This window comes from Tigriopus californicus, chromosome 6 (genome assembly GCF_007210705.1).
Source record: "Tigriopus californicus strain San Diego chromosome 6, Tcal_SD_v2.1, whole genome shotgun sequence".
NCBI lineage: Eukaryota > Metazoa > Arthropoda > Copepoda > Harpacticoida > Harpacticidae > Tigriopus > Tigriopus californicus.
The window spans coordinates 7,919,115-7,941,215 of NC_081445.1; the positions used below are offsets into that span (position 1 = coordinate 7,919,115).

A 22,101-nucleotide genomic window follows, 5' to 3' on the forward strand; every position below is an offset into this window, starting at 1 on the left:
AATAAGCAAAGACTCAAAACGTTGTCAAAATAGCTTGATTCAATCCCAGAAGAGACAATAGAGATTCAAATTTCATGCTTTGTGGAAAGATGCGCTAATTTTGAATTGAAAGCCAAGTCAGATTCTAGTGAAACGTGAATTTAAGAGATGGATGAGCTTTGTTTCAGAAAGCGGGAAGAGAGTCGGAATTAGTAGAGCATAATGTTCGATGCAAACGACGCCTCTTTCCTTCGGACGACCATTGGTTTGTTGCCATTCCAAAACCAAGCCAAATCGTATTGTGTCTCCAACAATTCGCGTGGTGGCAAGGCGTTTTGATGAATTAACCTTCCCCGCGCATTTCCAGTTTCAGTTTCAACGACGAGGGTACAATCCAAGAAGCCCTTTGTATTTACAATTTGTACAGCTCATGCATACGACTCCGACGAATTGTTCTAGATATGAACATACCTAAGTAGGTAAGGAGCGGGTAGAGAGCGAGAGAGAGAGAGCGAGCATGGAATGAATTCCTTGGGGAGTGCGTACTTGTAGGGAAGAACCTACGCTGTAACGCTTGGGTGACTGACAGACGGAAGAGATCAGGTAGACACGTGCGCTTTTCGAAATTCGTGAAGGCGATAATAGAAAAATAGTTATTCTAGTACAGTTCGATGGTAAGTTGCGTTAATGTTTTCTTGGGTAGGGGCAATGGGGTGATTTGGTTCGATTATGTAAAAATCAGTTTCATTTAGCAAAATCAAATGCAATGGTTGAATGTAGTAGCAAACAAACCGTAAAATGTGATTAATTTAGAGAATTGTAGGTAGTAATTATGCTATATTTGAATCATATTACTAGAACGTAGTAGTCCCCCTGAGCATTTGACCTATGCAATATTAGGACAGAGTCGCAAGCTGTAAGTGTTTGTAAGTATTGGTTGATTTTATTGTTTTCTTTAAGTAAGCGTAAATATTGGGTAATTTGATTGTTTTCCGAACACTGTTTCCCCTCACACATTTCAGGTAAACCAAATCGCAAGTTTCAAAAACAGTTTCAAAAAGCAACTATTGAGCTTATGGATAAAGGTATTTATTGCAGCTCTGGCTAATGCCCGCTTTGAAGCATGCTGCACGCACACAAAAATGAATCTTCTTATTTATATAATCAAATCTAATCCATGATGAACACTTTTTGACAATAAGAACATTTTTTCATCATGTGTAAAAAAAACTTTGTTCAAATCCTGAACATAATATTACCACTGCATAATATATACCACTGGTATGTGATTCCAGTGGTCTAGGGAATATCATGTACCCAATTGCATTAAAAAATTGCCTGCATACATCCTGTCAAAGAGTGTCAAATAAAATTGAATTTTGAAATAGTGGTGATAGATGGAAGATATTACGATATCATTTTCTTTTTCATCTACGTGTTGTTTGATAGGGAAGGCAAAAACAGCATTTACAGCCCTCCNTGTTTTGGAAGGTTTATTTGCAAATTTGGTTTAGCTTTAATGCAAATTTGTCGTCAAGAAAGACCATATTTATCTGCAAATTTTGACCGGCCCTAGATATCACATTTTTAAATGCACTCCCTTACTCAAAGAAAAGTCACATTTGTTTATCTGCATAACAGCGGTGTATCATTGTCACGGATTATAAGCTAAATAGTGAAACCGAAAAGGCGACAACAATGTTGACACATGGATATCTCGATTATTGCTCTCCAACCCTCTCGATCATTTCTGCCACATCCCATTAGATGCCTACACATTCAAAATATTGTCCTCTTCTCAAGTGCATATTCCAGTGGCAAATCTTGTCTGATCTAGATATCCACCCTTGAGAAGAGATGAAATTCGACTCCATGGTCCTTTTACTTTCCAATGGTTATTCGGGCCTGAACCTTCGTCCACTCCACTTGTTAGCAGATTCTAAATAATTGAACCAGTCCGGCAGTAAACATGAGCAAGACATGGTGGTTGGATGGAATTGCTTGTGAAGTGACTTCAGGATGAGATTTTCCAAAACATCCAATGGTTCCAATGTCCTAAGGTGTAGATTCACTCTATCTTGGGTGCTGTTCCAAATTGTGTGTTGTGCTAAAACCACCAAAGTCACCAGAGATGCGCTCTTCTATTCCCAAGATAGTCAGAGAGAGTTCGAAGGTAAAAGCGGTCCTCGCTCGTCTACAATGGAGTTACATTCTCAAGCCATTTTTAAAGGTCATTCCATATTTGTGTATGTTCATCGATCTTCCAAGTCGATATGAAAAAGGACTTTATAACCGACTTAAAGAAGGATACGGAAGTGTCCAGCTTTACGTGAGAGTTGTTGAACTTCGTGAAAGATTTATGCATTGAAGATGTTAACATTAATGAATGTTCCCTCATATCAAAGCTGCGATACGAAAATGTAGTTCCCATATTGGACAAAAGTAACAACAATGATGATCGACTCCTTCATTTGTCAAAGTAAAAAAATACTAAAGAATTTAAAGACAGGAGAAACACTTAAAGAACAATAAAGATTTACAACATACAGCATTACATATCGGAAAGAAAAACACTGCCTTCAGTAAAACCAGAGATTGTTGAAACCAATTCGAAAAAAAAACTTCAGAGTCCATTTTGTAGTGTTGAAAGGATTAAGCAGTTGCCGTTTGACGATGATAAAGCATCTTTGGGTAGATCAATGTGATTCAAGGCCTTTGGTCCAAAGTTAGTCCTCTTAAAAGGTTAGGTACAATTAAAATGAGTTGTTCTCCGCCCATCGTCCGTAACGTTTGTGCTATTATTTTAAATGAAAGCTACTTTTAAATGGAAGACATTTTTTTGAGATTTTGATAGTTTCTTTGAAACGACATTCATTTGCAATTGTTTTTTATACTTGACATGACGTCTTGTCTGAACTTTCTTCAACTCCACCCTCAAAAAGGTGCAATGACTACACAACAACATGCCGCTCCTGCTGCAATCTCCCGGGGGTCAATTACTTGTACAGTTTTTTGTGCTCAGAATGACGTCACATTTAGCATTAGCAGGCATAGCAATCGTTGCTTTATTAGCCGACGACTAGTCATTTTTATTTCGTATTTTTCAATACCGTGTCTTCAAAAAGTCCCACATTTGATGACAAATATAAGATGTGCAATCCAATCAATAACTTCTAGACACAACCGAGAAAATGAAAATGAAAATGACTTACCTCCGACTTAAGACGTGGCTTGTCTTCCGGTTCAAACCCGAACACTGAAACTCGATTGCTAAATTAAGTTCACGTGACTTGGTTTAAGCGATAAACATTTCGAACATTTATCCTATAATTTATTTCCAATCAAGCCTGATAAATGATAATAAAAACAGATCATTCAAAAATCAGTGTGGAAAAAAATACCCAACTTTTACACAAAAACCATTTTTCGTACTGAATCATTACCCTATTGAATTTGGCAAACCCCTTTGTTCATCCTGCCTAAACTCTTGGTCATGGCTAATATCTCGGGCATGAACAATGAACCGTACACTTTCCATTCATACCTGTCATGAAACAGGCCTAGACCTTCGCCCGACGGCGCGATTCTAACACCTGTTCACCTGATTTCCCCGTTTCAGCAGACAAGCGCATTCTCTTCGAGGAGATATCCCACCAAAAGCTCTGGTCGAACAAGAGTCCTTTGTGGAGAGACGAGAACCTCTATTTCCAACTCCCACTTGGATACGCATCGCTAGCACGTGGTTTCTCCGAAAGTCGGACTCGAACCACCGAATCCCAGGATCCCCAGAACCGTGACGGTAACAAAGTGCACACTTTGAATAACCGAGACTCGTCACGGCACGTGGTGGCCCACATTGACGATCGGCAATATTACGACTCGTCCAACGATTACCTCGATACCTACGAAAGTGAGGATTATCGCGAGTACGGATCAGCCTCGAGAGACTACCCCGAGTCCCCATCATCAATCGAGTCAAGGCAATACGACACTGTGAAGCATTTTGTAGACAGCAGAGTACTGTAGGCCAGTTTTGGCGTTTATTTAACACCTTGGTCCTGACAAGTTCATCCGATTATACTAGGTATTGGATGGAATCGCCATTCGTTGACGTTACGTGTTCGTTACTTAGTACTTACGGGGACTTTGCACTCTGCATGTAGAATACAAAATGGCGATGCAATGTATGCCATGTTCAGTTTTTGTATGAATGGGGATTAGATGGGTAACGTCGAACTCGAGGTCGCAATTAATCTGCTGTCATTAACATATTGCCTTGACTCACCTACTGTAACCCAGATTGAAAGCCAGAGAAAAAGAAGGTTACGCCATCCTCGGAAACGTGCTCGATTACATTCGAGATCAGGATCGTGTGGAAGTGGTCCATTATCCGGAGATCGACTCGGGAGCCTCTTCGTCTCGACCTCAGGCCTCGCCTCTCCAATCTGTGCCTTACATAATTCAACCCACTGATGTGTTGGCTCAAAACCCCGAGTTCCAATCGATCCTCGCCGAGCTGAAGCACTCCATCGAGAGCCCGTCCTCCACTTCAGAGTCCATTACTAGCCTCTTCAGTCTCGTTTATCAGAACCGATATGTCTTTCTTCTCGGGGTGATCCCGTTGACGTTGAGCAGCCTTTTCTTGCTTGGTCACGCTCCCTTTCAGATCCTTTTGATTGGCGCCTACAGCGTGACCGTATATCTGTTCAGCCGGAATCAGGAGGCCGACAAACTTCGTCGATTATTGGAACGCGCTCACCGAAGTTCCCATTTGACAAGTTTGCTTGACCCGGTGGTGTTGCCTGAATTGGCCGAGTCCCTGATTTGGTCCATTTTGACGGATGACAAAGGCCAAGACGAGCTTTCGAACACCGTAGAGTTACGTGGGAACTTTCGGGAAATGCTTCGGCAACTGAAGGACAGCCTGTTTGCCCAATATTTCTCCCCTGAAAGCCTGGATGTCCTTCATTTCCTGAGTAATTTTGTGGATCAGCAACTCGAGAAGATTCAGATCATGAGTCAAGCATGAATATTTTATCCATTATCTTGTTCGGCCTTTTGGTCTTGGTTCCTGCACCCACGTGTTCCAATGTTCCTAAGAGCCAGATGAGCCTGAACAGTGATCGTCGTCTTTACCAGGACGAGATTGAGGAACTTGTGGGAGAGATGACGTCTTACATATCCAACAATCTCGAACACTCCCTCAGGGCGGGGAATTCAAGCACCCTCAAGTTTGTTTTCCACCCAGACAGCTGGAAATTGGAACCCGAGCACAAAGACAACGAGAGTCATCAGAAGCCACAACCTCAACCAGTCGTTATGGATAGTGTATCTTCCCTTTTAGTTTTCGTACCTTCCACGGTTTCCCCAACAGCTAGTACACCACCTCCACCAACAGCAGCAGCAACAACAACAACAACAACAACAACAACAATGCCGACAATATCTGTCCCCGGGTTCCAGTCTCAGGTTCCAAATCGGCCTCAAGTCATCATCAAGGAGTGGTCGCACTCGAAGCCCAAAGGTAAGAAGCTTGACTGTCGTAAGAAATATACTTGCCCTAACGCATATGCATTGAAAATGGAATCTGTTTTAGGCTCAATGGAGATGTCCTCAAAGACGAATAGAGACACGGCCATTCTATCTCAGATTCCCAGTGAAGCGAGCCTAATACATCATATGGGCCCAATGGAGCATCTCCAACACCAATCGAATTACATTCAGCAACTCTCAATGCAGGATACACATGACTCCGAGTTCTGGATCAAACAAGGTTTCTCAGAAAATGCAATGCAGGCTCAACCTTCAGTGGTCACAATGGTTCCACAAAGGACGCAAATTCCATTTGTAGGTACACCTTTTCAGCGATTCGATTCCACCTGGTCCCCATATAAACCGACAGCTAGTCATGGGGCGTACAAACCCACAGCCTCGGCAATGCTGCTGGAACCACCCAGTATACCTTTGAAAAAGCCATTGAGGACCAGTGAAGTGTTTTTACCTCAATATCATCCCTTGAGACCAACCTACTCACCCAAAGGAGGGACTTCAATGAGCAAGCTCAAGCCAATTTTGGCTCCTCTTCTTACCCTCCAGCCAATAAAGGGTTACAGACCAACGGTCAAATCGTCTCAATTTCATCCACCTAATCCACAGGGGTCCAGTAGTTCCAAGTATAAGCCGACCATTAAACCTACCGAAGGTAGTGCAACCATTAAATCAGAGACAATGGCTCACAGCCCCAGTACCCCAGGCGACCTTGGAGGATCAGTCTCAAAGTACAAGCCCACTAATCGACCGGAGCCTTTGTTGACGACCTCCGGGTTCTTCATGTTAACGGCTGGATCCACGCAATCTGATTTGCCATTAAGTAACCAAGAAAAGGTCACGTTCCAAACAACGAAAACAATTTCTACAACAACAACAACAACAACAACGACAACGACGACAAGGTCGACAACAAGTGCCACGTCAATCACGACCACCTCTGTAAGTGTTCCAGAATCGAATGAAATATCAACGATTAGGCCCAATGAAGTTGTGGAAGTGAACTTGTACGACTTAGTGGAACACTTTGTGCTTGGCTTTGATAAGTTCTTGAGGCAGGTGCTCAATGGTGGCCTCGGGAAAACAGTGAATTCGCTAACTGCAGCTTTACGAGAGACCTTCAATGGGAGAAACAGCCTCGTGAACCTACTGATCGTGTTTGGGATACCCACGGCCACAGCTGGTTTGACCTTTATGGGGATGGGTCCCATGGCCGTGGCATTGGCGGCCTGGGTGGTCCCAATGTTGTCAGTAGTGGTTATCCCTGATTTAGTGGCGAATGACAATGTGGAACGAACACGCTCGTTCTTGACTTGAGAGAATTGTGCTTGTGTTTTTATTTTAGATCTACATATTCATTGGGCTTTGATCTCCAAAATAAGTGTTCCACAACTTAAATTGCAATGTTATCAGATTTGAGATTGTTCGGCTTTGTTCATGATGCTAAAGTGTATTGAATGATAGAAAACGTATTGAAGACTGACTAAAAAATAACCTATTTATTTCAATGAATAACACTAACGAGGGGAAATGAGCAATCTGGGTAATACTGCATGGATTTAAGGAGAGACGGTCAAAAGAGTTCAACAGAAGTTCTCAAAATGATGAGAAAAGTACGGCAGTTTGCGAGTTCGATTGACCTCTTCACAAGCTGCACTGATGCCTTTCGTCACGGCATTCGGCCCACAACTGAACACGCCCACTTTGCTTACCTAGAAACGTTTCCAGACATTTCAAGAAATGACTGGCCTACTCGTGAATATAATTCTACTTACATAGCTATGCTTTCGCTGGACGAATCGGAGGAAGGAGGCCATGTCGGGCCTTCCAAAATGATTGGCAGCCTTCAAATTGGTGAAGAGGCTCGTTCTTGAAAGCCTTTGGAAGTGGTTCTCACAAATGTACTAAGAAGAGAAAAAAGGATGTACAGGGTGCATACAAACTAAAGACCACATTTGGTGCCTCCTGAAAACATATTTTCTTAAATCTAGCAGAGTTTCTCATTCCAATAACCAATTGAAAAATCTAGTGTTAAATCAAATATGATCCAATTTCAACCTCTAGGAGATTGGTAGCTATCCAATAACATGGCGCCTTGCAGGCAACGTAATGTAAAACCTCAGGTTCAAAAATGCCAATTGAGTGCAGTCTTGAGGCCACAGCCAAGGCCATGCTTTTGCTGAAGGCCAGCAGGATCAAAGGGAGGGGGTGAGATTTTCTGTACTCTTCGTCGAATCAATCAAAAACAAAAAATGTATCATTTATGATGTGGCACTGGGTTTTTCAATAGTTCTTCGTAATGGAAACTTGAGATTCAATATGATCAGGAAAATATCTTCGAGTGCGGGAGGAGAAACATTTCCAGAAGGCACCCAAAATGGCCCTTAATTTCTTTCCACCCTGTAATTGGCGAAAAGGGGTTCGGGAGGAAAATCTCTCAACGGAGTGTCAGCAATTCTTGAAACACGGGCCTACCAACATCGTGGTCCGAAGGTCATATTTGTGGAAGAATTGCGTGATGAAAATGTGCATTTCCAATACATTGGTCACGTCCTTTTGTTCCACATCGCGCAACACATCCATAAACCACTCGAAGGTTCGATGTGAAGGAGTGATCCACAGGAAGTACACCTAGGCAGAAACAAATGGCCAGGAAAGGTTAAAGAGGAAAATCTTAGCAAAGAGAGAGAGAGAGGAAGATCAAAGGTCGCTACAAATAGGAAGGCAAACGTTCTTTTCGCTTGATCAACACAAGCCCGATAAGATTTGAGTTGAAAATTTCAAAATATGATTGGTGCACAAAGATCAAAAGATACCCTCGTTGCATTCGAAAATTTGCTCAAGAATGACTCATGGATAGATCCAGAATGCATCAAACAGTGGCATAGATCATTAAAACGTAAAATCAAATGCTTCCTTCCAAGTACCTTTTTACACGCCACTCCGGAATACCGATTCGTGGAGGTTCCAAAAACAAGGTCATTGAGAATAGAAGCGTACGGAGTGACCCCGATGCCGGCTCCAATCATGACAGCCACTTCAAATTTGTACCACTCTTGATTTCCACCGCCAAAGGGACCCTAAGAAAATCAGTCAAGATATGTTGAATATCTTGATATATTCATATTATGAACGGAATTTCCAAGAATGAAAACTCGTCAACCTAGGAATAAGCCATTCAAACTCGCACCTGAAGACGAATTCTGGGCTGGATCTGACCGTCGTCCTCGTCCAAGGCCTCAGTACTGCCCTTGGCATTTTGGATCACGTCATCCTCTGCTTTGCTTTCGTCTTCCACAATATTGCTACTGTCAAAATAGTTCCTCAACCGCCAAGTCCAAGGACCGCGAGCCTTGATGTGAATGGACAGAAAATCCTCATGAGGCGCACTCGTTATGGTTAGACTGTGGTATTCTTGGAAAGAAAAAAAATGGAACCGATTAGCTACTTGGAATCGAGTAGGTCCCGTCCATTAGTTTGTCAGTGCTTACCCGAGTAGCCAACCACATTGCAGCTGACCCTGATCCATTGACCCGATCGGTAAGTGAAGTTTGGAGGTCGGTAGAAGGTAATCTTGATGACGTCACTGGGTAATATTTCCGTGTCCAAAATGTCAAGTTCCATGTACGATCGCCTCAGGCTTTCAATCTAAACAAATGAATGAGTGCGGTACTCGGTTAATTAGGGGCACTCACGTGGAACAAATACCTTGTCGAAAATAAAGATGGCTCCAGGGAAGATGAAGAACACCCAAAACCTGGGCACAGATGTGATTCGTTGGAGACCGTGAAGAAGGCACAAGATGTAGAAGAGAACGTAAAGTTGATGGGTTAACCAAAAGAACCTGGAGAGTTAGTTCAAACCTCATTAGTATCTCTCACAAATGAACACACTCATTCATTCGCCACACGCACGTACCTATAGGCTTTCCGTCGGATAATGGGGTGAGCAAACATGAAAATGATGCACACTATAGAATACAAAAGGATCCCGGTCAATCCAGTCAATGTCTGGAATAACCAGTAGGGAATGGAAGGCTTTTGATCCGACGGGAAGCTTACTTCTGGTGAGAGGCAAGACAAGTGCTCGAGAGGTTGCGTAGCCACTTGATAAAAATTTACGAGATGACCGCAAGAGTGAAGAAAAGAGAAGAACAGCGCCGTGCAAGCACAGATCTGGAACGGAGAGGGAAATGCAATAAGTGGATATGTAATTTCCTCCTCAACCAAATCATGTGGAACCTTGTGGAACTGAAGATGAGAATCAATCGGAATGTATTGATGAAGTGAGCTCTCTTTGAGCTTCGTCAAGAGATTGCGTGACATGGAGAGTAACAGTATTGAGTAATCGAACGAGAGAGCAGCGGCACAACCACGTGTGATCGCGATACCAACACCCATTATGTGTCGGAGATCGGCATGTTCACTCATTATGCTGTAGTCTATGGGAAGAATGGGAATCGTTTGTTGATGAAAGTAGTCGGTTCAAGATCTTGAATGGGGCACTTACGAATAAATCTTTCGGTGAAAAGATACACATTAATGGAGAAAAAGACTAGTAGATAGAAGATATGTTGGCGGTTTTCTTCTAAGAACGTCGTGAGGCGATCCCATTTCTTTCTCAGAAAGCCCTTGTTATTGTGTTCTAAGCGATATTCCATGGCGAAAGTTTGCATCCTAAAAAGCATGGAAATCACTTAAGGGATCATGGGGGGATCATGGTCAAATGGCCATTATTTCATGGCAACAAGGTGTTACGAATGAAATTTAGTAATGAGTAAGAAATCCGAGCTTTCATGAAAAGCTTTTAACTCCTTTCCACTTTAGAGCCATTTTATCATTTACGATCCAAAGCTGACATTCGGGCGTGAAATGAAAGTCGGGCGCTCTCTTGTTCAAATGCCGGACTTAGGCCCTCGGTTGTACTGACAAGATTAATCCTTTGTTACATGAACCAGATAACTCGAAAGATTAATGTTGGAACAAGAAATACAAAATACTGGCAACCAAGCCCACCTAATCAAGTACAGTAAGTATGTCGGACTTGATGAAGTGGGCTCAATCTACTAGTACAATTTATCGCCTCCAATGTGGGAGGGTGTACACATGGAACAACTCCTATTAAGGCGCCAAAGAACTAAAATCAGCGGCATTCCTAAAGCTACTATTGCTAGGAAAAACAATAGTGTTTCTTGGCATGATGAGATTCATGTTTGGATAACTGAAACGTTACAATACAAGGACGTAGCTAACCCACCATCCTTTCGTGCAAGTTTGAATCATTACTTGGTTATACACTTTTGCTGACACCAAACTGAACATTGACTTCCTCGGTTGGTTGCTTTGTTGATCTGATCAGGTTAGTAATGTAAAATCTTAACAATCATTGTTGCGTAGTGTGATTCAAGACATTTTCTTTGTGGACGTCAATTTTTGAGAAACTTCCCAACTTCCTCTCCCAATTTTAAACATGTATATCATTGTCTTACCTAGCAATATTGGTTGTAGTATCCAAAAAGTTATGTTTGGCTCCTTTACAATCCAAACCCACGGTGAGAAAGTCTCCATTAAAGTCCTTCATGAGACTCTTGAAGTCCTCGTAAGTTAGTACTTCTTTGTCCTCAAAACCAGAGGTCTCAAACATGGAGTCAATCAGCTTGTCAACGTGCTCGGCGAGAACTTTTTCCGTTTTCGCCATTTCCACCAATGAGATGAGCATTTCTTGGAGCTCGGTCTTCTCGATCACCCCGTTCTCATTCGTATCACACATATCAAAAATGATTCTGACCTTATCATCTGACCTCCCAGTCGTGGAAAACAGAACCACCGTGTCTAGGAACTCCTAAAATGAAAATGCTCTCACGATCATGTTCCAGGAACTGCCTAGTACACTATGAAAGGAACCACTCACTTGGAAAGAGATACGTTCATCTTGATCCTTGTCCACGATTTTGAACATTTTGTTAACAAATATATCAGATGGTCTCATGCCTAGTGCATTGGCAAATTCGTCTCTAGTGAGGGCCGTTCTCATCACGTTAACGCTATCATCTGAGGACAACACAGGTCGTTTCTTTTCGCCCTCCCTGAAATCAAGAGTTTTCAGCAAACAGTCACCCTGAGATATCGCTCTGAGCTTGTTGTCGAAACACGAGCGGCGAAGAAAATGGAGGGATTACTTACTTTAATCCGAAGGTCAGTGCATATGCCTCTCTGAAAAAGTGTTCCAGCTTCTTTTGACGTCGCTCTTTCGTCTCAGCCTTGGCCAACATCGGGCGCTTGAATACGGGTACCATTTCTATGGATTTGCGGAGCCCCGAAATGAAGGACTCCATTTTCATCAGGAATCTTTTTCTTGACAGCTCTGAATCAAATTCAAGGACCAAGTCGTAACTTTGGGGCACTTTCATCAGTATCATGGGTCTGAAAGGTGAAAGAAGGTGTGCTTATCAACTAGGGTCGTTTTTTTAAAAAGTAATTTCCTGGTTAAAAACCTGTTATCCCCCACGTCTCTTGTCACTTCAATCATCAAGGATTCCGAAGAGGCCAGATTCATTTTTCTTAACATATCCGATTTCCTGGTAAAACATGTCAAACATATGCTTATACTGGGATTCGTGTTCATTCAATGTCAGGTCATACCGATTCGTTAACGTGATTTCTGCCTCTGGTCCTAGGAGGACACGTACAGGTCGGGATTTATTGGGATCCATCCATTCTCTGACTCTCAAATGGTTATGGGTCTTGTGATGAGCATTCTTCTTGAAGCAATTGGCATCGGGTTGATTGCTTTTGGCGCGGCGTCTTCTACTATTAGTTAGCTTGATCAATCCGTACCCAGCACAAGCGCAAAATACGGGAAAGAAGAGGAAAAATACGATCCCATACAAATAGGCCGCCTCACTGCCTTGAAAGGCATCGTGGCCTCGAAGGTATTCACAACGAGGCATACTGGAAGCCTTTAGTTGAGCGGGTTGTTCACACGGATCATTTTCCATCCAAAAGAAAACGTTTTTCTGGATCTGGTCCGGCTTCACAGATGAGGCATTCACTATCACGTCCCAAAGCTTGATGCTTCGAATCCCATCAATCTCTTTCTGAGTGAAAATACTGAAAATGAGTCCGTTTTTATATAAAAACTCTGATGATTCCAGGTCGTTATCATTGGCATTCATCTTAATTACCCATTGTCCGCGTTCTCAAACCAGAATCGATCTGAGTCCCGCAATCTCTCAAATTGATCTTGGATAATGGCTCCAAAGAGAGGCCCAGGACCCTCGTTAGACTCCAACATTCCTGAAAGAAGACAGGCAATCAAAGCACATGATTCCATTTCCTAATGGCGTAAACCACTTACCCCCAATGTAAAGGTCGATGTTGGTCAGACAGTCAGATCCATAGAGCTCGGCCAATTTCTCAAACAATTCCGGATGGGATTGGTACAAAGTTGGGTTGATCTGGGACCAATTTGACACCATGGGCAGATTAAAACACTTTCTCACCTGGAAACAAGTGGCAAAATCACTTCAAACATTAGATATTGGAGTGACGCTCTTGAGGGGAAAATAATCATGAATATTCCCTACTGTGTTATAATCTGGTAAGCCATTATCACGACCTCTCATGATGTTGATCGAGGCCAAATCTCTTCGGGAAAAGTCCATGGGGCCAAATAATTTGTTCCGAACATCCGAGCAAAGGAAGGAGTCCTCTCGCTCAGAAATCTGAGATGACAATCCTCTCAATATATCCTCAACGATCTCCTTGTTATCATTAGTACTGGTCAGTACTCCCTGCAGGAAAGAAAAATATTGGGATTGACCGACTTGGAATTGTGGCAGTGGTCATTTGTATCTGCCAGACCTGAGCATCCCACCAAGTGGAACATAGTCTCATGGCTGGACTTCCTCGAAAATCCTCCTTGAAATGGCATTCACCGTCTCTCCTATAGATGCCTGGAGGAATCATGGTATGCCCATATCTGTAACGAATCACGAAACTACTAGGTAAGTAAGTCCAATTGTAGTTGCACTCCATTCTGACCTGAAAGCTGCACTTTGGAAAACGTGAGATATTCCGGGATGCATATCAGGCTTGTAGCCCTCATACTTCTTGAGCCCTTTGCCCAAGAAGGCTGGTACATATTCATAAGCAATAATGCTCTGAAAAGAGGAAGATTGAATATCAAGCCCGATATCACAGATATTCGTTTCTTTGTCCTCGAAAACCCTGGTCAGGATGTAAGCACACACACACATACTTGGAGGGTGGCAATATTGAGCCTTCGCGCGGCTTGAAACACATCCTCGTCCCGCCAATTTGGATGCTTCTTTTGAACACGCTCGGCTAGCACATTGTGCCATCGGTAAAATAGAATCCCAAGGGTCAGGAAGGCTGGATTTTGGTTGGTTCGGGGATCGCCCAAGACTATGGAATACATTTAAGACCGATCTTGTTCAAACGAGTCATCTCGAATGATCGTTTCAATTGGAAGTGATGGAGTTCCTTTGCCCAACACAATTACGCTTGACACCTTGGATCAAAAGAACGAATGAAACCCTCACCAAACATCCTTTCCGGATTCAAACGTCTCATGACATGAGGACTTGGCGCGTTAAAGAGTGGAACCCGTTCTACATTATAGGGTGGCATCCCTGGGATCCCTCCCATCCACTTGAGACTCCCATTCTGGAAGCTCCTCATTGTGCTGACCCAGGCCTCTTGATGGCTGTAGATGAAACTCCCGTCGATCCAAGTGGTCATTCGATTGATCTGCAATGATGCCAATTGAGAGTGAATCCAGAATCACACACAATCACTCTTTGTTTCCCTTACTTGTTCCCGAGGACTATTGGGGCTCTGACCCGAGGCTGGGTCGTAATTGGCACGATAAAATGGCATGGACGTCTCTCCTTGGCATTCTTCGTCGTACATTTCATCGCATTTGTCAATTTCGATCTTGTGGATCTCGAGGGGACAACCATTTTCGCTGGCCATTAAAATCTCGGCTGTGACTAACTGAATTAAAAGAACCCTCAGAGCAGTCAGTTAGAAGAGCATTTCCTAGTTTTTTCATGCAAACGTTGCTAAAATCGTTCCCCTCACTTGTCCGAAAAAGGCCAAAAGCGCGGTACGATTCCGTCTAGAAGAAAGGCCATCTTCGCCTTTCATGAAGGACTCGCTTAATTTCCGTGGACTTGGCCGATCCGCTCCAGCCATCATATAAACGCCATCAGTATAGGAAGCTGGCGTTTTCCTCGTTAAACGATTACCTAGAATAATTATTTCAGACGAAGGATGAATAGAAGAAGAAAAACTGGTCACTCTTTTTCAGACACTTAAACGATTCCTTTGATGAAGTATGCGGAAACCCCCGCTTCTGCCGTGGACATCTTTCTGTACATCCAAGTTACGCTGATGAAGGCTGAGTCTCTATTCATCGCTTTGGACTGGTCGTGAATTGCTTACCGATGCTACCCCAATCAGGATGGGCCATGTTATTGAACCAGCCATCGAACCGTTGCCGCTCATAAATATAACTCGGCGAAACGTCAATCGGTCCATCGAAATCGAAGATGCCTGAAAGGCAGAAATAAACAGAGGAAGGTTTTTAATGGATGATAAGAGGAATGGAAGGGGAATCAGCTTAGAAGAGCAAAAAAAAACCGAGGTGATCAAAGATTCTGGTTATTAATGTTTGGCCATTAATCCGCTCCAGCCCGTTGAACATTATTGAGACATTACGGACTCGAGCTTGATGAGAGTGGCAAATTGATTTCCTGGCTCCTTCTATCCATTCAGGGGTTTTGATCAAGTTGGTGGACATTCTCAATGGTGTCGATTCTCACCCTTGGACTGGACCATGATACCAGGAGATTAGCTTTTTTTATCTCTTTGACTCGAAAAATGAAAGTAATTGAGAACAACCTGACATTTGAGAAGGTTGTGCAAACAATTGCCCGCAATATTCCTGTTTCATTGGCTTCCTGGTCGTCCCATTCATCATGCAGACAACGAATCTTAGCTTTGATTTTGTCCAGCTCTTGTTATGCTGTAGCCCAGTACTTTATTTTGTCTCATTCGACGGATCACTTTTGGGTTACTTCTTTGTACTGCAGCAAAACCCCATTTATCAAGAGGTAGATCGTGCTCGATACAAGGATAAAGATTTATTTTCTGACCATTGCCCAAAAACATTGGCAAAGGGAGCTGAGAAAAAGGATGCCAGGATCCGGAAACCAACCAATTAGGATTCATCAATTAGCTATAATCATTAATTATTCGGTCTGTTGAGAGGTTTCCTTTTCAGTAGGATTTACGATGGTCCACATTGGCTTCTTGTCTGCAATCTGACAGCAACGGTGCAATGACACCGAATGGAACAATCTCGTTTATTTTCCGAGTCTTGTGCGTATGCATATGGAGCTGGGCCAAGTAAAAGAAAATCATCCAGTCTTTTGTTAGAGTTTAGAGAGCCCTTTGGAATCAAATCGTTTTGAAAAGAACTCGAAACTAGTTCTGATCCACTTCTATTCGAGATTGAATACTCGCTTGCCTTTCCAATCGCAATCGAGGAGCTAGTGTAGGCAAGCGGTCTGAGAAGTACCGAGAATAAGGCAGTGTCCTGGGTTCAAACCTCGGTGCCAGAAGTAACCAACTCCAAAGTCGATTTGGCATAAATGATATATTTCTATTCACAATTCGGAACAGCCTATCTCAATTTGAATCGAGTCTAAGGGCGGCTTTACACTAGGATGGAAAACCAAGATTGAATCCGGTTCGAGGATGGAAGTAGGGTGAGTTCGGCAAAAGACTTGAGTCCAGCAGAGGACCCCAGCCTTTCATTGTACTCAAGTCGGACAAAAAGACTTATACATCAAAAACTCGCCCCAGCACTAGTCCTACTTCAATCCTCAAACCGGATTCAATCTCGGTTTTCCATCCTAGTGTAAAGCCGCCCTTATGTATGAGAATTTGTAAGTTGTAGGCTTCAAATGGGTTTAATTACATGAACTAAGTTCATGACTGATTGTTCGTAAGGAAAAAAAATCATTACTAACATTTGAGGAAGAAGAAAATGAAAATGGAATACATTAATTGATTTTGTTTTCGATGTTATTCACGCATTGATTTTAGAAGGAGGTGAGACCAGTCTCCAACATCTTAGGAAATGGGTAAGGGAAGGAGGGATAATTGTTGACGTTCGCGGCGCATTCCCAATCCTGCTGACATTCACATCCTGCATGGGCTAGCAGATCAAGTTCAAGAACTTTTGTCCTTCACAAGACAGTTTTGTTTTTGATGGATGGTCAATGAGGGAAAGATTAAATGAAGGCCGCAGATTGATATTAAGGGCTTTTGAAATGTTTTATGGACACATAGGTACATTATTGTTTAACTCGTTTTAGGTGTGAAATACTGGATGATAAAAAGGCGGCATTGGTTTGGGAATTGACTAAATACATGTATGCATTTAGTAGCTATTATATGTTTGCAGCGTTCGTTACTTAGATTACGCTTTGCCCTTGACTGGATGGAGTTTCTTCCAATCAATCAACGTTGGTTTTTTTTTCTCTACCAAAACGAAAAGTAATGCACTACACTAGCTATTTCAACGTCATAAATTTCCCTCTGTGTGATTCTCGAGCTTAAAATTCAAGTCTATTTGAGTTGAAAATCTAGCCCTTTTGCGGTGCATCGTCGCGAGTCACCAGTCAGCTGCTGATAGCATCTTCCTTGGAGTCCTTGAGACACGGTTTGACACTTGTTTGTGCTAAACCAACTTACTACCATACGCCAATTGCATGCATCTTTCATGACTTCATTGCTGTTATGCTGCCAAGAGAATATGTTTTTGTGGCTTTAATGAGACAAGCTTGGGCGGACAGGAGGAATATTCATCAACATACAGATAATGATTTTGGCCATGTAATAACTATAATGTAATAACTTGTCAATTGAACACATACAGGAAGAAACATGAAAAGAATTGCCAATTCATGCGAAATCTTACCCCCATAGACCAATGGAGAAACGCGTAGCAACTGGACAAGGATCCCCAACACAAGAATGCGGATCTCCATGCTCACTTTCTTATTCACAATGCATGTTACTAAATCGTCACAAGGATTACTAGAAACATAAACTACTATGCAGTAAGCGTGAAAAAACACTTCTTTGTTTCACTTTTTTCTATGTCATCCTACACGAACGAGGAGCACACATCCTGAAAGTTTTCTTCAACGAACTGACGAACTTGACTTGTGAGAGTAGTGATTCAACTTGCACACCCGAGCGGTTTACGGAGTTAAAGAAGTACTGTACGCACTACGAATACTTCGCACGCCATCTACTGTGCAAGAAGTGTGTGAGCGTGCGTATGTGTGTATGTGTACCAATCCATAGGATTGATCTGAAGAGATGGTTCTAGACACGCACATTTACCTTGTCTACAGGCCGGTTGCCAAGAACCGGCATGCTCGTAAGTTTCACATCAGTGTCCTTACTGCGAGCAAAGTGCTCCTGATAGTCATCTTGACAGTGTGACCGAGCTTTTTAAAGAGTTATGTGGTTCTTGGTCCATTTTAAAATTGTATCGCTTGGTTCAGGTTGACTGGCAAGCAAATAGGTCCTGGTGACTTTGCTTCACCACAACGAATTATAGTAATTCAGAATGTTTGGAGTTCAGCCAACAAATGGACAAAAGGCATGTTGGTCGTTTTGGCATGAATATATCGCCCAAAAAGTCTATATTTGAAAATCTTGTTCATAATTAGTGCAGGACCCTTGTCTTTTGAAAGAAAAACTTATGTTCTTAAGTTTTGGAATTTAAGATATCTGCCATTTTCCCTAAGTTAAAAACGATTTCTTTTTTTTTTTAAAGTTCACAAGTTTAGAGTATAATGCCTTGATAGTGAAGTCAGTGTGGTTTTTTGTGCCAATTTTGGCATCAAAACAAGTTCTACAAAACGTTTTATTATTGCAAACTATGCCAATTTTGGAATCTATTAGTTTAATGTACATGCTAAATAATTAATTGCCTTTTTGCTCGTTTACAGTGTGTAGCCATCCTGATAACAGAATGATATCTTTAAGGCTGCATTAAAGTTTAAGGAACCTCATCCTAAAATTCAGTTTTTTACGATTTTCTACTTCTGATCAAAAACCTTGGTGTCAGATTTTCTCTATCGTGGCATTCAAATTCCAAGGAAATCATAGTCATATTTTCCTGTTAGATTTTAAAGAGTCGAAAGCTTCTTTTTGAGCAAAATCTCTTTCAAGTGTCCATCACTCATTTTAGCCTCCAAAGTTTCCATAAAAACCCTATCCCTATAAATTGTTGTCAAGCAAAGTGGTAATCAGGAATGTTAACATGGCCTATTATTGCGTCAGTTGCGGATCAAATCAGTTTCATCCCCCCCCCCATTCTGTGTCGTAAATGTTCTGATATGATTCTCAAAAACGTAATTCTTCATTTTCAACCTACGTAACCCGTTAATAATGCCGGTAGATTTCATCATGCTTACACCGTGCGTAATAAAGCATAACTGGCACCCACTCGGACCCTTCTACGTAGGCCTGACTTTAGACCTCGTCAAGCCTGTGTTTCAACATTTTCAACCATGAAAAAGTCGCTCCCGCGTCAAGATTTCGTTCATTTACCGACACAACAGGACTACTACATGTCGATGGAGTGACTCTTATGTATTTAAGGCTTCAGGACGAAGGGCACACCACCGACCCGACGAGGCAGCACAGGGCTGGGCGCGAATGGTGAGCTATAGGACCCGAAAAAACGAAAATAATCACTCCTATATTTCCCGCTTCTTGTTCCTAGTCCTTGTGGATTTTGAAAAACGGACGACTTTATTTTCAATCGCTAAAAAATACGCAAGATGCCACAAACGTTCCGCTAAAAATATTGTTTGCAAAGACTTAGGTCGGCTTTATACTAGGGTGGAAAACCAAGATTGAATCCGGTTTCAGGATTGAAGTAGGACTAGTACTAGGCGAGTTTTTGGTGTATGAGTTTGGTTCGACTTGAGTACGGTGAACGACTCGAGTTCTCTGCTGGATTCGCCCCAGCACTAGTCCCACTTCAATCCATAAACCGGATTCAATCTCGGTTTTCCATCCTAGTGTAAAGCCGCCCTTAATCAACCTCAGTTATCATTATTGAAGAATCCTTTTTGAGATAAAATTGATATTGTCAATAAATCGATCCAAAGGTCTTGTTCCAACGTTCCAGCGTTTACCAGGTTCCAACGTAATATATCAATTTGCTCTCTCATGGTTTCCCATGCCATGTATCATCATGTCTTCGGTTGTTCGCCTAACCCTGTAATATAGGAGCAAAGCCCTGCGTCCCTTATTGACTGACGCACGTCTTGCTCGATTGATTCGTATTGTTATTTCGTGAGTGAAAGTACGTGCGTTCCAAAAGATAGTTGAATGAGATTTTTCCCAAGCTTGGCTGGATTGAGGGGTAAACCAGCAGCTTCACATTTTAGTCAAATTATGCCTCAAATTTGACCAAGGTCGGCATACCAACCCAGCTTCATTGCTTCATTCATAGGAGTTATCGAAGTGTTTCCATCTCCGAGTTTGGTTTATGGCACATCTCAAGCCTAATGATTTCGGTAGTACGAGTACGACGACGAATCAGATGGTCAAAAGAGCAAAGAGGAGAAACAAGACTTGAGATGGTTGGAGTTCAAACCATTGACAACCACAACCATCGCTCGCCTCGGCGACATACGATAGTAGCTGATTATTGCTTCTCCAATCATTGTGTTGAGTGGCACTCCTAAGATCAACAACTGCAACAACGCCTTCTTCCTTTTCTTGCTCTGTTTCTTTGGGTTGTAAGGAAGGATTCTTTTTTTTTTGTTCATGGAGAAATAGAGCATGGCATGAAGGGACTTATCTCCTTCCTCTGACCAGAGATAATCACAAAGACGCAATGGGACGCGTTTCCTCTGATATTTCAAATCGAACGCAAGTGTTGTTGTTTCCCACATTAATTAATTCGACGATTGCTCTTTTAACCTAGAGTCTTACGTATGTTCAGAAATAACTAGAGGCTATGCCTAGTCTAATATAACTAGAGTAGTTCAGCAGTAGGCGCAAGAAAATGAGTAAAAGATGATTACAATGCAAAGACATGTGCTCTGCAATCTAAAATATGTGCTTAATAAATATAAAATATAACGTAAACTAAGAGCAAATTTAAAAATGGTAGGCAGCAAGAACGATTTTGAAAATTGAAAAAAAGCCAAAAGAGCCAAAAATGATAGAGGATGAAAAAGCAAAACATTGCGAAGCCAAGGAAACCAGAATTCGATTGCATTATTATTTGATTACATATGTGAACTGCAATTATGTTCATTCTTTCGGTCAAAAGAGTCACGCATCTGCGTCAATGGTCAAAATAATCAGAATTTGTCAATGGCCACACTGAATTTTACTCTTATTTTCACACTTGTAAATAAAGTTAAAAAAACTTCTTTTGGACCTGCACCCTTAAAATAAGGTTTTTTTAAGCCAACAATCAGTTTTATAACGTAACACGGATAAGGTACGTGTCAAGAAATCTAGAAAAAGCTCTCCAAAAATATTTTCATTGTACCTACTCCTTTCATTGCTGGTGTAATAGGATTTGGATTTCAGTAGATCGAGGTACAGGATTCTAGAGATATATGTGAAAATTATGAGACCTTGGTGGTCATTTTAAATACCTTAATTAAACCGGATTATGCTTTCGTTTATTTACTCTAAACATTAGCTTTGAAAAGGAAATGGTAGGATGTCCAAATTCCGCATGTCGACGGCCAAGGCATCAGGCATCGACCCCACTTGAGATTTCCTATCGATTCGGGCCCCGTCAAAAGTGACGCTATCCACATTGGTCTAGAAATGTTGATAGTTTCTGAAGACAATGGACAAGATTTTGACCTGACCTTGAGAGCATTCAGGCGCTTTCCAAATCAATTTGATTTCATTTTTGGGTCCTGCATATGTTTGAGTGGCAACATCCCCCCTCACGTGACAACCGATCAATTGATCCCCATAAGGAGTTTGTAGCTCAAAGGATCCCACAGTTTGGTTGCTCACCACAGACACAACTCTCAGGAGGACTCCTACAAAGAAATCGCGGTCACACCCTCTCAAGTGATTTCTACCATGCCGTCACGCCCACTATGATCCAGCAAGATTTCGTGGAGAACTCGCCTGCTCTACGGTCGAGTATGATAGTGCTCCACGAAGTTCAAATAAGAGCCCTCATTTGCAACGTCAGACAGCCATAACAAAATGGGAAGAGGCACGGTAGATTGCTAAATAAACTACTCATGGCATGCCATGAAAGCGATTTCTTTTCCGGACATTATGTGACACAGGTCGCTAGTTTTACATAATATTTTGACGGAATTAGCGAAAAACGCGACAAATGCATTATAATTCAACAAAAGGGAATCGGCCCCATCGACCCTTTATTTGGTACAGGCTGACGCACAAGGCGCCCTCTGAAGTGCAGAACCTAAACCATATTTCGTGGAGCGTAAGAGGACAATGCCGA

General features: G+C 42.1%; 2 protein-coding genes and 1 long non-coding RNA gene across 5 annotated transcripts; 2 read left to right on the forward strand and 1 right to left on the reverse strand.

Annotated features, from left to right (window-relative positions):
* The first annotated feature begins 1,711 nt into the window (after window positions 1–1,711).
* On the forward strand, window positions 1,712–7,020 carry LOC131882253 (mucin-2-like). 3 transcript variants are annotated; one of them, XM_059229349.1, is made up of 4 exons: window positions 1,712–2,152; window positions 3,602–3,953; window positions 4,279–5,503; window positions 5,576–7,020. In XM_059229349.1, the coding sequence occupies exons 1-3, from the start codon at window positions 1,999–2,001 to the stop codon at window positions 5,006–5,008; spliced, it is 1,236 nt and encodes a 411-aa protein (XP_059085332.1). In that variant the 5' UTR covers window positions 1,712–1,998; the 3' UTR covers window positions 5,009–5,503; window positions 5,576–7,020. The 3 variants fall into 3 exon arrangements, with proteins under 3 accessions (XP_059085332.1, XP_059085331.1, XP_059085330.1); XM_059229348.1 differs by lacking the exons at window positions 1,712–2,152; window positions 3,602–3,953 and having other exon boundaries at window positions 5,004–5,503; window positions 5,576–5,752; window positions 5,831–7,020; XM_059229347.1 differs by lacking the exons at window positions 1,712–2,152; window positions 3,602–3,953 and having other exon boundaries at window positions 5,004–5,503.
* LOC131882251 (dual oxidase-like) lies at window positions 6,999–18,043 on the reverse strand. Its single transcript, XM_059229346.1, has 26 exons — window positions 17,539–18,043; window positions 14,994–15,104; window positions 14,631–14,797; window positions 14,361–14,543; window positions 14,090–14,297; window positions 13,786–13,952; window positions 13,569–13,687; window positions 13,389–13,506; window positions 13,112–13,318; window positions 12,883–13,027; window positions 12,710–12,821; window positions 12,168–12,635; window positions 12,020–12,103; window positions 11,709–11,948; window positions 11,437–11,611; window positions 11,015–11,367; window positions 10,036–10,202; window positions 9,768–9,967; window positions 9,445–9,701; window positions 9,235–9,370; window positions 9,018–9,174; window positions 8,717–8,940; window positions 8,454–8,606; window positions 8,002–8,157; window positions 7,302–7,430; window positions 6,999–7,238 (listed from the first exon to the last, which is right to left on the reverse strand). The coding sequence occupies exons 1-26, from the start codon at window positions 17,606–17,608 to the stop codon at window positions 7,110–7,112; spliced, it is 4,635 nt and encodes a 1,544-aa protein (XP_059085329.1). The 5' UTR covers window positions 17,609–18,043; the 3' UTR covers window positions 6,999–7,109.
* Window positions 11,637–12,893, forward strand: LOC131882254 (uncharacterized). The gene is made up of 3 exons (XR_009373470.1): window positions 11,637–11,720; window positions 11,785–12,457; window positions 12,680–12,893. It is a non-coding gene; the product is annotated as an uncharacterized LOC131882254 (long non-coding RNA).
* Window positions 18,044–22,101: the final 4,058 nt, after the last annotated feature.